The sequence below is a fragment of the Diplotaxodon limnothrissa genome, linkage group LG6 (genome assembly GCF_057381915.1).
Source record: "Diplotaxodon limnothrissa isolate DT_005_m linkage group LG6, D_limnothrissa_male_GT1.1, whole genome shotgun sequence".
Taxonomy (NCBI): domain Eukaryota; kingdom Metazoa; phylum Chordata; class Actinopteri; order Cichliformes; family Cichlidae; genus Diplotaxodon; species Diplotaxodon limnothrissa.
In genome coordinates, this window is record NC_140601.1 from 40737537 (window position 1) to 40751768 (window position 14232).

The 14232-nt window shown below is 39.8% G+C and overlaps 2 protein-coding genes across 3 annotated transcripts; both read left to right on the forward strand.

Moving 5' to 3' along the window:
- The first annotated feature begins 4505 nt into the window (after window positions 1–4505).
- Window positions 4506–7983, forward strand: cwc25 (CWC25 spliceosome associated protein). Of its 2 annotated transcripts, none has more exons than XM_085356452.1 (9): window positions 4506–4642; window positions 5129–5301; window positions 5398–5634; window positions 5726–5795; window positions 5927–6087; window positions 6193–6265; window positions 6961–7169; window positions 7436–7603; window positions 7712–7983. In XM_085356452.1, exons 1-9 carry the CDS (start codon window positions 4625–4627, stop codon window positions 7821–7823), a joined length of 1221 nt encoding a protein of 406 aa, XP_085212578.1. In that variant the 5' UTR covers window positions 4506–4624; the 3' UTR covers window positions 7824–7983. The 2 variants fall into 2 exon arrangements, with proteins under 2 accessions (XP_085212578.1, XP_085212579.1); XM_085356453.1 differs by having other exon boundaries at window positions 5927–6075.
- Window positions 7984–10341: 2358 nt separating this feature from the next.
- psmb3 (proteasome 20S subunit beta 3) lies at window positions 10342–14202 on the forward strand. The gene is made up of 6 exons (XM_085356454.1): window positions 10342–10462; window positions 11681–11865; window positions 12490–12597; window positions 12823–13000; window positions 13243–13337; window positions 14011–14202. Exons 1-6 carry the CDS (start codon window positions 10460–10462, stop codon window positions 14057–14059), a joined length of 618 nt encoding a protein of 205 aa, XP_085212580.1. The 5' UTR covers window positions 10342–10459; the 3' UTR covers window positions 14060–14202.
- Window positions 14203–14232: the final 30 nt, after the last annotated feature.

Here is a 14232-nt window from a genome sequence, read left to right on the forward strand (position 1 = left end):
GATAAAAGGGCGGAGTGCTAAGTTATCAGCAAACTGTAAAGCTCACGTGTCAGTCAACACAGCTGCACCATTAACTTAATTAAACAAGTAGATGAGTTCTATAAACACATTTTTTTTATGAAAAGAGAGAAAAAAACACTTTTGGAGTCCCTCAGGTGGACATTAGAGGTACTGCATTTTTGCCTTTTCCATGTTGGCTTTGTGTTTCAGCTCTGGAGGCTCCCCCTATTGTTTTTCACACAGATATTCCACCTTGAGGCTGTCAGGTGACACCCCCGTCGTTATGACGCCTTTGCTTGTTCACACTGAACCACAGCGGGTCAGTGTGGTTAAACACAGACCGGCTTAATCAGAGGGCCATGACGTCTTATGTGTCCCAGCGAGTTTTCGGAAGGGCTGGCGCCACATTCCAGCATTTGACACTTGATGAGTGTGCTGTTAGGCAGTGTTACGGTAGATGGTTGATAACTGCTCACCTTCTCAATAAAGGTGCTACAAACACACAATGACACACCTCTCATGGGCTTTCTGTTCCAAACTGGACCGACAAGGTTGCTTATTTGAGAACTTGTGTGCCTTTGTTTTATATTAAAGAAAAAAGTGTTCTAGACCTCAGCTTATTGCAAATGAGGAGCAACCAATGCAGTGCAACATCTCTCAAAACACAAGCGGCCTACACTAGAATATGTTGCACAGGAAGGGTGGAAATAGTGGATCGTGTGGACCCAGGTTCACACTGATTCATGATTACTGTCTGCCGGCTTGAACGTGAAAGCCCTCCGGTTCACTTTTGCACCTTTAACACAGAAGGTGTCCTCATACTTGAATCTCCCTGCTGTGAACAGGCAGTACATAAAAGAGGTGGAACATGACGGTCATAAATGTCATAAATATGTAAAAGAAAATGTCAAAATGGCTCAAAATGTTCACGCTGTCATCACATACATCATCTGACAGAGGGGTACACTGCTGGATTTCCTCATTGAGTGGCTTCATATAGTTCTTCCAAATGTTTCCTGCCCCCATTTCCATTTCAATAAGAGCTGCTGCAGTTTTGTTTTCATTTTCAGAGACACATCATTTACCAGAACACGTTGTTGAAACACGAGCACCGTTCGACTCCTTTTTTCTGCAGCGTTGACATGGAGAGAAAGGCTGCGCCGGCAGACCAGCAGCAGGAAGAGCTTTGGTTACTTGTTTTGGGTAGTTTTCATAATCGATATTGTATGATTGGTAGTTGTGTAGCAAGCAGTGCGAGCAGCTTTACAGTGTAAAACACTTTTAGGATGTATGTAAACCGTCATAGACGTTAGGCAGATTTTTATATATTAGAGAGCTTGAATTACTGGAGGCTCACAGTTGCTGTATTAATGTATAGAAAATAACAAATGAAAGACAATGCTTAAACATTAGTCAATTATTGTGTATTGACTATTATTATTATTAATAATAGTAATAATTTCTGAGTTCTTTCCTTTTATGGACAACATTTTGAATTGGTTACTGTAGTAAATGTAGTAGTTGTGGAGACTGTAATAAAATAAGTTCAAAAACTTTTAATAAGTTAAATATCTTGGTGTAATAACGTATTTAATCTATTATTGCCCTTTATTAAATAAAGATATATGTATATATTCTGTGTTCATGTTTAACTTTTATTTATAGGAGGCAGAATTTCTGAATTTCTTTTCGTTTTAATTTGCACTCAATTAATAAGAGACAAATAATAATAATAATAATGCTCTCACTTGTTCCACTGCTTGTTAATGCAAATATCTAATCAGCCATTCACACAATAACAACTCAGTGCATTTAGACATTTAGACATTGTGACGACAACCTACTGAGGTTCAAACCGAGCATCAGAATGGGGAAGAAAGGGGATTTAAATGACTTTGATTGTGGTATGGTTGTTGGTGCCAGACGGACTTATCTGAGTATTTCACAAACTGCTGATCCGCTGGGATTTCACACACAACCATCTCTGGGTTCATAAAGAATAGAGAAAATATCCAGTGAGCGCAGTTGTCCGGGTGAAAATTCCTTGTTTATTCCAGAGGTCAGAGAGGAATGGCCAGACAGCTTCGAGCCAATGGGAAGGCAGTATTAATTCAAGCTTTGCAACCAAGGTATGCCGGGAAGTATCCCTGAGCATACATGTTGAACCCAGTAGCAGAAGACCACACTGAGTGCCACTTTTGTCAACTAAGATAAGGAAACTGAGACCACAACTCACAGCCTCTGCAAAGTTGGACCATAACAGATCGGAAAAACTTTACCTGGTGTTATGAGTCTCAGGTAGTAGAGTCATTATTTGGTGTAAACATCATGAAGCATGAATCCACCTGCTTTGTGTCAATGGTTTGGGCTTCTGGGGGTGTTGTGGGGGATATTTTATTGGCACATCTTCGACCCCTAGTACCGACTGAGCATTGTTTAAATGCCACGGCCTACCTGAGTATTGTTCCTCACCATGTTTATCCTTTTAGTTTTTTAACTTCTAGTGTCGGTGCAATTACATCTTTCTTTCTTTCTTTCTGAAAATCAGCCCACAATTTCTGGCATTCTTATGCTCCATATTTGCTCCATAACTACATGAAATGAGAGAAATAAGGACTAACCAAACATAAATAATAACATCCGCCAGGGGTCATAAAAACACTCTGAGATCTAACAGTATGGATCATATATCTATCAATTAGGGACAAGAAAGGTGGTGGTGGGAGTAAAAATCAGAGGAATTAAAGAGGAAGTACCGAGGTTCATTGTAATGAAAGTAAATTTGTAAACCTCCTTCACCCTCTCCTTCTATTGACCCACCATTGAGGACTGTGGCCTCAGCCAGGTTACTGTGATCATCTTCTTAGCAATGAATAAAACAACTTTCAGTAGGAATATCCAATTGTTGCTTTTTAATCCATCTGGTGCCCAACGTATTGATCTAATAGCTCATTTGATTGTTAACATAAAGAATTGCTCCATACTTGGTGGTGTGGCACATAGCTTGTCCCGTTCTTTGTGTTTCTGTACATATAGGCTCTCAGCTATAAATACCTCTGAAAAATCATGTGCTGCATGTTTGAGCTGAAGCTGTTCAGAAGACATCAGCTCGTCTGCCTCAAATAGCTGACCCAACATTAGAAGTCCCTTTCTTGCCACCTTCTAAACCCCGCCTCTAATTTGGAGGAAGGAAAGTGAGAACGATGTGCAATCATCTTGCTTACGAGTCTTAATTTCTTTTTCACAATGGACCATTTTTAAAGATAGGTTTTTCACAACAATTATTTATTTGATTTCTTCTCCAGATGACTTTACTCATGAAGGGGATTGTATCTGAAAATATATTTGATCATTCATTCTGTTCCACCCTGACATAGATGGTTTGTCCATCCACAGTGTACCCATTTTCTGGCGACTGCTTCGTGGGGTATATCACACCTTGACACAAAATATTTGAACATGACATTGAGTTTACTGTAATCAAATGACCTCCACAGTCATCAGATCTCAGTCCTATAGAGCACCTTTGGGATGTGGTAGAACAGGAGATTCTCATCATGTGCAGCTGACAAATCTGCAGCTTGGGATGCTATCATGTCAACATGGACCAAAATCCCCAAGGAATGTTTTAAGCACCTTGTTGATTCTACACCACAAAGATTTGAGACAGCAAAAAAGGGAGTCCAGTGATATTAGAAAGGTGTAACTAATAAAATGGCCAATATGCAAATAATATTAAGCTTTGAAACAAACAAACAGTTGTTTGGCCACACAACCTGACAGAAGGTCTGTAATAAAATACAGACATTCTTTAAATCAAACTAAAATAATAAACTGTAAGGCAAACATTGATTTAAAAATAAAAATTTCCTACTAAAGGATTAAAAACAAAATATTTTAATAATTAATTGTGTGGAAATGGTTACTTTCAGAACTGTCAGTTTGACTGGTAAAAAATAGTTTTTCTGGAAAATATAAAAAAAATTACTTATGACTCACCTTTGATGGGAGATTTTATTACTTTGAAGTTTTAGTCATATTTTACACCGTAAATCTTGGTAAGACGCATCTAAGGATGAAAGTCTAAATGACCCAAATTAACCCCCTGAGGGTGTTGCGTTCAGGGACAACATACGGCTCTTAGATAAATATTTAAACAGGCAGAACTCATGGCAGGATTTTAATGGCTTCATTAAAGGCTTCTTAGCTGGACAAAATATATTGTTGTAATTTTAAGTCAGTTTCAGCAGTAGACTGTATATCGGTTTCATTTTCTTTTAAAAATAACTATGTATAATAGTGCCTTTAATATAGAAACCTATATGTGTAACATAATAATACACACATATATAATTTTAATAAAGATTTTACACATGTAGTCTATGCTTGCCACCGAAAGCACCTTATTTAACTGAGTTTTTTAAAGGACCAGTGAAAGCACCATGAGCTAAAACCGGAAGACGAAATATTAAAAACAGGATATACACAAAACGCGTCACACTCAAGCGTCGGCAGCTCCATTTTCCAGCTGGTGAAAAACTTTGGTGGTTTCACCTTCAGTCGCTAACGGTCAGTTTTGGCCATTTCCATTTCTCTTTGGGACTGAAAAGAAACGTTTTTCAAGATGGGAGGCGGCGATCTGGTAAGTCTGAGTCTTAATCTTTTACTACGGGCGCATGCGCCGGGGAAGAAACAACGCTAATACCAAACTCCATTGAAATTAATGGTTAATTTATAGATGTTTGCTTACATGTCATACACAGACATTTAGGGCTTGAATTAAAAGCTTTTGGAATTCTGTAGGAAGCATAGTTAAGTTCGGCTATAATTCCTTTAATTTCGGTCTTCTTATTCTGAACTAGTTGAGGATTATAAATATGAGTACATTTTTAGATCAGAAACCTTTAATAAATATTTTACTTATTTTTCTGTGTAGAATGTACTTATAGATATGAAATATTATAGATTTTGTTGTCAAATAACATTTGGATCATTGCGGTAGAATAAAATAATTAAAATTAAGAACTATAGATATTAAAGGCTTCGGCTAGTTATTGTCTACTAAAAGGGAGCTCCTGGTGGTTTCCAATGATGTAGCCGTTGATGGTTTTGACGTGTTTTCTACCAGAACTTGAAAAAGAGCTGGCACCCCCAGACTATGAAAAACATTGAGCGTGTCTGGAAAGCTGAGCAAAAACATGAGGCTGAACGTAAAAAGATCGAGGAGCTCCAGAAGCAGCTGAAGGAGGAACGAGCCCGAGAGGAAATGACAAAATATGCGGAGGAAACCGGCGTCTTAAAGTGAGTTATCTCCTGTGTTATGAGGAACGATAAGTTAATGGTTCAAAGAGGAACGTTGTGTCTGAGATATGCTGTACTTTTATTGGATGGTGACAGAAAAAAAGATGATCGGTTGGACTGGATGTACCAGGGCCCTGCCGGTCAGGTGTCCAGGGATGAGTACCTGCTTGGGCGCCCCATTGACAAGCAGATCACTGACCAGTATGAGGAGCCAGAGAGCGGTCCCTCAGCTGAGACAGGCCTCCTGCCTGGGTCCATATTTAACCCCGCCACCCCTGCCTCCAGCCTCGATTTGGCTGCCAAGATCAGGGAAGACCCCCTGTTTGAAATCAGGTGAGTGAACGTGCCATTCTCTTTTGATTTGTTCTGAAGATATTGTTAAATTTGCAGATGATCATGTTTGCGTTTTGTTGGTGTTGTAAAGGAAACGTGAGGAAGCAAAGAAGAGAGAAGTCCTGACTAATCCAGTAAAGATGAAGAAAATTAAAGAAATGGTAACGTTAAGGTCCAAAAAGCTGGTATCGGTGTAGGTTAATGAGATATAACATCCTAAAAAGCATTATTATTACAGGCTGATGATTTCTATCATGTAAATATTTGTATTTGTTTGGTTGTTTTTAAATAGCTTCGCCAAAACCTTGACAAGAAAGACAAGAAAAAGAAGAGGAAGAAGGAGAAGAAGGAGAAGAAAGGAGACAAAGACAGAAGGAAGGAAAAGAAGCATAAGAGGAGTTCAAGTTCGAGCTCGGAGGAAGACGATGAGAAGAAACACAGGCTAGTAAAGAGGTTGTTTCAGAAATGATTGCAGTATGTTATGAGACTTCTGTGTAAACCAGCAAATTGCTCATAAGTACCACTTTTTTTATATATAATTTTTTATTCGTTTTTCAGGTCACACCCACGAGACAACTCCTCAGACACCAAATCTCATTCTCATCATCATCATCCAGGCTATGGTCTACAGGTCTGTACCACAGCTACTGTGATCACACACATGCACATGACTTATCCTGCATTTTCAGCATCTGATCTCTGAGACATCCACTGTGTGGGAAACAGTCCTAGAGCCTCTAAAGGGAAAGTCTGCGGAGTGTCTTAAGTTCAAGCTTGTATTTGTGAAAAGTAAAGGTGCCATAACTAAACAGCAAAGCTCATCAGTTTAAAGGGTAGAGTCATGCTTTGCTTCATTAGTTCCAAATTAAGGGAAACTCTCTGCATCATGAGTGGGTTGTAACTGGTGTGGAAGTGATTAATCAGATGTGCACTGGCAAAACCAATCGCTTCATCTTTAAAGTGTTTTTAGTAAATATGCTTATAAATATCCACAAAATATTAACCTTCTTCAGCATGCCTGGAAAACTTTAATATGCATGCATGAGTGTGTTCACATTCTGCCATTCTGACCCACAGTTCTCTGTGTAAGCTGCACACACAGCACGAGAGTAGAAGTTGAAAGCCTTCAACAAGTAGAAATAAGGGACTCCCGGTGACCAGGGAGCTAAAGTTTCTTTGCAAGTGTTGTTGGGTTTTTGTTGTTTCTTTGTTTTGTTTTTTAAAAGCAGCATGCAGCTTTTCTTTTTCTTGGGGGTTTCTGGCCCAATCCACTGTAAGGGGAGACCCTCCTGAAATGTGTTGCTGATTATTGGTCTTTTCCCTCAGCTCCCAACAGACAGATATCAACAGACCTCGACCTCCTCCGGTCACTCAGGGCGGCGTGAGAGGAGCCGATCCCGATCACCTCACAGGAATTACAAGGACAGCCGCTCCTACTCTTCATCCTCCTCACATCGGAGTGAAAAGAAGCAGGAACCTAGAGCTCCCAGCCCACAGAAGGACCGCTACCAGAGACAGAGGAACCACGTGCCCAAGTAAGAGTGTACACATCTCCAAAAAGTATGTTTGTGAACGTATTTGTATGATAACTGATTAAATATTGCAATAACTGCTTTGATCTGCTCTTTTTTTTTTTTTTTTTTTTGCAAGCACTTGTAAATATTATCGATGTTGTAACTGTGATACGTGTGTTAAGATGAGCAGATGAGCTGCTTAAATTGTAACATGTTACATAAAATCTCATCTTTATCACCACCCAGGCTGAACTGGTTAATTTTCCATGTTGTTCTGTCTGATGTAGGAAGCTCTCTGCAGAGGAGATGGAGCGAAAGAGGCGTGAGATGATGGACCAAGCCAAGCAGCGGGAGGAAGACAGGGAGAATAATGTGAAGCGCTATAAGAGGCAGGACGAGCAGGAGAAGCAGAGGGAACAAAACGCCAAGCATGACCGCCACGCTGGCTTCATCCAGTAAGTTCAGAGTGTGATGTTTGTGGACACAAGTCTGATAATCAGATCAGTTATTTGTGTGTGTTTGTGCATTTTAAGTTTCAGTAACTGACCTTTGTCATCTTGCAGCAACATGAAGCTGGAGAGTGCCGCGAGCTCCTCCTTAGAGGACAGAGTGAAGAGAAATATCCACTCCATTCAGAGGACGCCAGCCTCCCTGGAAAACTTCATGAAACGATAAAGACAAAAAATCACATTACAGTCAATGAACTGACTAAAAAGACTGCCACACACCATTTTTTGACTGGGGCAGGTGAGCTGCGAGCCTGTCAGGAATTCAAACACAGGCTTTTAATTTGAAAAGCAGATGTCATAGTATTCATATGTACAGTACAAAAGGCCTGTTGTTACTTCATGTGTTTTAGCTACTTTCTTCAAATCAAATAACTGTTTATAAGGTTAAAGTAAGTTTGTGCAATTTACTGTTTTTGTTTTTACATATTGATAGGACCTCTTATCTCAAATGCTTTTGTAATATTCGTTTGGTACTGTGAGTAACAAATGGTATAAAAACTACATTTCTGGATTTGTATTATTCATTCTTTTTTAAATGCCACTTGTCACTGATCATAGACTGTTATTTAAGAGAAAATATACTTTGTATACCCTGAAGTGGGGAAATTCCTTTACTTAGCACCTGAAAGTTAACATCAAACAGATCAAATAAAGAGAGTGGAAAGAGAATAAAATGTGACAAAATAAATATATTAGCATGGTAAAGCTCATTTGAAATCAAAATAAAGCAGTTATGTAACTATATAATAGTTAACTAGCTTAGTCAATGAGCTGTATAAGCACATCACACAGACCAGCTAATTCATGCAAACTAACCAAGAAAATGTTAACAGTTGCCCAAAACCAAAGTTCTGTATCTCACTGCAAACCATAAAGGTTGTCACAATTGCATTAGTGGACCAACAGCATCAAGAGCACTCCGTGAAGCTCAGCAGACACAGCAGCAGTACTTGCATCATTTTTCTTTTCTGAAAGTTGCTGTTTAACACAGACCCAGCCACACACTCAGACAAAAATGGGTTCATCCCAAAGACAAACTTAACAACATAGTATTTGCTGTACAGCAGCGAGGAATGCTCAGACCTCTATGTTGGAGAGACCAAACGGCCACTTCATAAATGCATGGCACAACATAGAAGAGCCACCTCAATGGGACAAGACTCGGCTGTCCATCTGCATCTAAAGGACAAAGGTCACTCTTTCGAGGAAGCCAATGTTCACATTTTGGACAGAGAGGACAGATGGTTTGAAAGAGGAGTGAAAGAAGCCATCTATGTCCACTGTGAATGGCCATCTTTGAACAGAGGCAGTGGCTTACGGCACCAACTGCCTGCCACCTATAATCCAGTTTTGAGATCCCTTCCTGGAAGCCGTAATGCCCACAAACATCCTGGGCCATTTGACCTCAGGAAATCACATGATAGGGCGGGCTAGGTTTCACAATGGGTTCACCGGAAAACTTGGCTGATTTTGACCCACACCAGTGGGTCTTGGCTTGTATGATTAGGTAGAGGATCAATAGGAAGTCCATGACCCTCTTGGGGACACTCGCATAGGGCTTAAAATCTGAGGCTCTCTACCAATCGCTCTTAGAACTGGAGAAGCTTCTTGGATGAGAGGTGAAACATCTTCAATAAAAGAAGTCCAGATGCTTTTCTTTCCAAGCTCCTAAGAGTTTAACACATACAGCTTTACCTGTTCTCCCCTCCACTAATTCAAGTCCCAGGAGCCAAATCAAAAACCCAACTTTTGACTTCTGTGAGGAATCTTTGTAGAGGCCATTGATGTTGCCAGCATTCATGCTTTTGCTGCTGCATTATGTTTTAATTACTGTGTGGTCATATCCTTGTGTCTTATATACAGTGCCAGCCACGGCAGATACAAATAAAATCCTGGGACTTTTTCCCATCTTGGATCCCTGTGTGATCAGCGTTTTCTCAGGAGCAAACATATTTGTCCCTCAAGTTTTTCCACTTCTTTTTACCTCCTCTCCATTCTGGTATTTCAGAATTTCCCTCCAGGAATTTGCTGACATTTGTGAGTCCTTATATGAAATCATTATTGGTGCCATTCTTATTCATTGTGGGCTGCGACCGCCAAAGGTGTAGTTAGATTTCCTGGAAAGTCAGGTTATGCTGTAGTTTGCAGCATAGACTGAAGCATAAATCTCCAGTAAGGCCATGTGTTTGCTTTCACCTTATGGCAACTATCCTCAGCTGGAATAAATTGTTCTGCAGGTTATGTGGCGTATGATGAGCAGCAAAAGTGTTATTGTATGGCAAAATAATAATAAAAAAAAGATTAGCTGACCTCTCTCTATTATATGGTGGCTGTGTCACATGAAGTGATTGTACACGTGTAATTACAGTGGATTCTTTTTTTTTTCTCGTTCATGATCAAATAAAATGTAATCTTTAGTTCACGACATTTTTAGCTCTGGGTTAAACTGTATGTCTAACTGCCTAAGCCTTATTTTAACCTGTTGTGTTTACAGGGGAGTGACAGCACAGTTTTAAACTACCTTACCGCTCCGCTGTGTTTCAATTTCGCTTTAACGCGCCTCTACCAAACTATGCACGCTTTGGTCACGCTGCATTTCTCACCCAATCACAGTTGCACATCGCTGAGGATGTCAGCCAATCATATCTGAAGGCTTCCGTTACGTATGTAGATAGTTAGTGTGATCTCGTGTTTCTAAATCGTGTAGTCACTGTCGGAAGCTAACGGCAATCATTCACAAAGCTGGGAAGCAGCAGAGTTTGTCCGTTTTAGCAGTTAGGAATCTAAACCAGCGCCTTCACAATGGTAAGAACATTAAAAATAAGTTAACATCCGCGCGGCTGGTTGGATAAAAATTATATTAAACTGAGTTTGTAGGCTAACAGAGACTTGAGCTAACAACGGTAGCATCAGACATCTTTAGCATGGTCACTAAAGTTACCTACCGGTAACATCTGAATTAATTCTGAGGAAAATGCGAATTTAGTTTTACAGTAAATCATTATTTAATTACTGATAATGTCCTAATGAATAATTTAGCTCTCGATTCTGGAGAATAAAACTAGAGAAAACCTGAAAGCTAAATGCTTAGCTTCTGCTACTCTTGAGCTAGCGTTGATTTTTGTGCAGGATTGTTTTTTTTTTAACTCACTTTTTTGGCTTTGGTTTTAGTGTATTTCGTTTTTCAACGCTAGTGAGCGTGTTTAGTCTCAGCCAAAGCTCACTAGACACTGTAAGATTAAACAGACACTGACAGATTAAACTTTAAAGCGATGAAAACAGTTAAAACTGGATTTTCTAAAGCTACTGTCAGAAGCAAGCATCAGCAACCTGCATCTCAGGAGCGCTGTTCTCCACTAGAAAACCTCATGAATTGACAAATGTATACATGCAATATTTCACACACTTTCTTACTGTTTATGTGGTAAGATGGTAGCTCTTGTGAGAGTTACACTTTTTGGTGTTAAAAATTTCTGCTTAGTCAGTATACGTTTTGCTTTTGATTTTATAATGTATTAAATAAACGCTATTTTTCCACTGTAGCCAAGTCAAGACTATTATTTCTACAGAAAAAACAGAATACATTTAGATACTTTTTAGACACAGAAAGGGAGAAAATACGAATATGACAAGTTATACCACAAAAACAATATCAGTAGATGTCAGTAGATGGTCTAATCCTAATAGAACAAAATCCAGGACTTTTTTTTTTGGTGGTATTCTAACTAAAACACAGAAATTGATTTGTTATACATGCTGTATACATGTTTGTCATTTTTGATACCCAGTTTTTAAGCATGTACATTCCCCTGATTCAGTTTTATGGTAAGAGGAGACAGTGAAAGTATGAGACTTTTATCTTTAGTAGTTTTTCAGATATTCATGTTCATCCAAACTTTGGACCAAAAAATCTTCAGGCAAATCTGATGACCCCAGTCATTTGAGGTGATGTGACCCTTTTATAGATTTGGTTGATCAGGTGATTGATCCATTTTTGTCCTCCATCCTCTTCTCCTCTCCCAGTCTATTATGTCATATAATGGCGGGGCTGTCATGGCCATGCGGGGGAAGAACTGCGTGGCGATCGCAGCAGACCGGAGGTTTGGCATTCAGGCCCAGATGGTCACGACAGACTTCCAGAAGATCTTCCCCATGGGAGACAGGCTGTACATCGGGCTGGCTGGTTTGGCGACAGATGTTCAGACAGTGTGAGTGGGAATCTCGTCCTCTCAAAATGTCTTTTTTATGCCTGTATTTTATTTGCTCTGCTCGGAATCAGCTCATTGGTTTGCGAACTTTCAGCTCAGTTTCTTAAAGTTTGAAGTGAAGCAAAATATGTTGAAAGAAATTAAATACAAGGGTAAAAAGTGATTTTTCTGTGTCCTTTCCTCATGTTTTATTCTCATCCACCTGCACACAAGGAGTCTTAACTAAATGAGACACCCTCACTTCAGAGACCAATTTTTTTTTTTTGAATGATGTTAAATATATGTGATATTTGGCACAGCTGGATCATCTCTCAGCCTGCTGCTGATGTATTTTATGATCACATCTTAACAGTTTGGCAGCAGCTCTTCCTAAAGGGTTTGTTCCTGCTGTCTCAGCCTGTACCTGGGAATAACTACAAAGTCATGTCAATGGGAGAAAAATTAACCAGGGTCCAGTTTAACCAGACTAAACATTGAGTGTGAAACCACCCAAATTTAATTACCACAGTCTTCGTGTTTGATAGCAGAAGATGGTAGTAACAGACTTTACTGAACTAATTTCTGATGCTGAATCAGGACAGATCAGTGGTCGAATGATTTCTTGTCATCCATCCCTTTTTGCAGAGCCCAGAGGCTGAAATTCAGACTCAACCTGTATGAGCTGAAGGAGGGTCGCCAGATCAAACCCAAAACCTTCATGAGCATGGTGTCCAACCTGCTGTATGAAAGGAGGTGAGTACACTGAACTGCCGAAAGCATGAATACTAATTTGTCTTTTGTTTCTGCCAGTTTGTTTGAACAATGAACTCAAAAGGTCACCTCAGTGATGTTCTGTGTTTATACTTGCACAACAATCTATTGGACGACGTACTCCTGGAGTCTGAGCTCGGTCCAGTCAGTACTTTAATGCGAATGTGGGAATGCTGGACACTTCTTCATGTCTGATTCTCTCATTAGGTTTGGGCCTTACTACATCGAGCCTGTGATCGCCGGATTAGATCCTAAAACCTTTGAACCCTTCATCTGCTCCTTGGATTTGATTGGCTGCCCCATGGTGACAGAGGACTTTGTTGTGAGCGGCACCTGCTCGGAGCAGATGTACGGCATGTGTGAATCTTTGTGGGAGCCGGATATGGTCAGTATTAAACCTGAAACCACCTGTACTTGGGTTTAGTTTATTTGTGTTCAGATAAGTCTGCAGGATTGTTAGTGAGCTTACCTTTTCTTTCTTTTTAAATTTAAATATCTGTAGTTTTAACTTACACTGTTCAACATCCAAGGAATTTAAACGCAACATGGTGATTAAAGACGCAGTAATTCTTCTGAGGTGTTGAAACTCTAATGAGTGTTGATTTGAATTTTGTTCTGGTCGTGCAGGAGCCGGATGATCTGTTTGAGACCATCTCCCAGGCAATGCTGAATGCAGTTGATCGAGATGCAGTTTCTGGCATGGGAGTCGTCGTACATGTCATGTAAGTATGGCGTGCAGGTTTGCATCCACACTGTCTTTCAGCCATGGCTGGTGTAACAGGTGGGGCTTTCCCTGAATGAGGGGTCCGAGAAGAATTAATCTTATAGTGGTGGTACACATCCACAAGATCCATCATTTCTATGCTGCTTGTTCTTTGTCTGTAACTAAGCAACCAAGAGACAGACCTCAGTCTCCCCTCTTAATACTCCTCATTTATTTCTTCACCTTTCCTGCGTGGCTTTAACTTTTTTCCCTCTCCTTTGTGTTTTGGTAATTGTCTAAATGACCAGAAGTTTAAATCTCAATATGATTTAGACTTCCAGCAATTATGAAAAAATGACATGTTTGCACTAATTTTTGCTACAAAGATCAATTTATTTTTTGCTATAAATCACACCGTTGGTTTACAGCAGTGTTTTCACCCCTCCCTGACAGCTCAGTCTGTTTAGTTCAGCTCAAGACAAGATGACTGACAGAGGGTTGTTGGTCAATGAGGTCCAGAAGTAGGAAAAGGTTAGATGAATCTGTAGAAGTGTTACCCAATCAGCAGTTATGTGCATACAAGTCAGTCCACATGACGAACATAACAAAGTATGTATTTTGAGGCTGAGCACAGCGCAGAGCTGCTGGGTGGAGTCTGCAGTGATTGACAGCTGTTTTCTTTTGTCTGGCAGTGAGAAAGACAAGATCACCACACGAACCCTGAAGGCCAGGATGGACTAGAGCTCCTTCTTCTCTTCATACGTCATTAACTCAGATATTTTGTACAAAAATAATAAGAAATCCTTGTATTGTGTCTCTTTCCTCATTCGCACTGTTCAATAAATGAACTTAGGTTTAAACAATAAACACGACCGATGTCATTGTTGGAGGATCTTGTTTAAAGTTGCTTCTAA

Coding starts and splice junctions, on each gene's coding strand:
- cwc25 (XM_085356452.1), top strand. Junction 5,302..5,397: donor GAGGAAACCGGCGTCTTAAA/GTGAGTTATCTC, acceptor GGATGGTGACAG/AAAAAAAGATGATCGGTTGG. Junction 6,266..6,960: donor ATCCAGGCTATGGTCTACAG/GTCTGTACCACA, acceptor CTTTTCCCTCAG/CTCCCAACAGACAGATATCA.
- psmb3 (XM_085356454.1), top strand. Junction 12,598..12,822: donor AACCTGCTGTATGAAAGGAG/GTGAGTACACTG, acceptor TTCTCTCATTAG/GTTTGGGCCTTACTACATCG. Junction 13,338..14,010: donor GGAGTCGTCGTACATGTCAT/GTAAGTATGGCG, acceptor TTTGTCTGGCAG/TGAGAAAGACAAGATCACCA.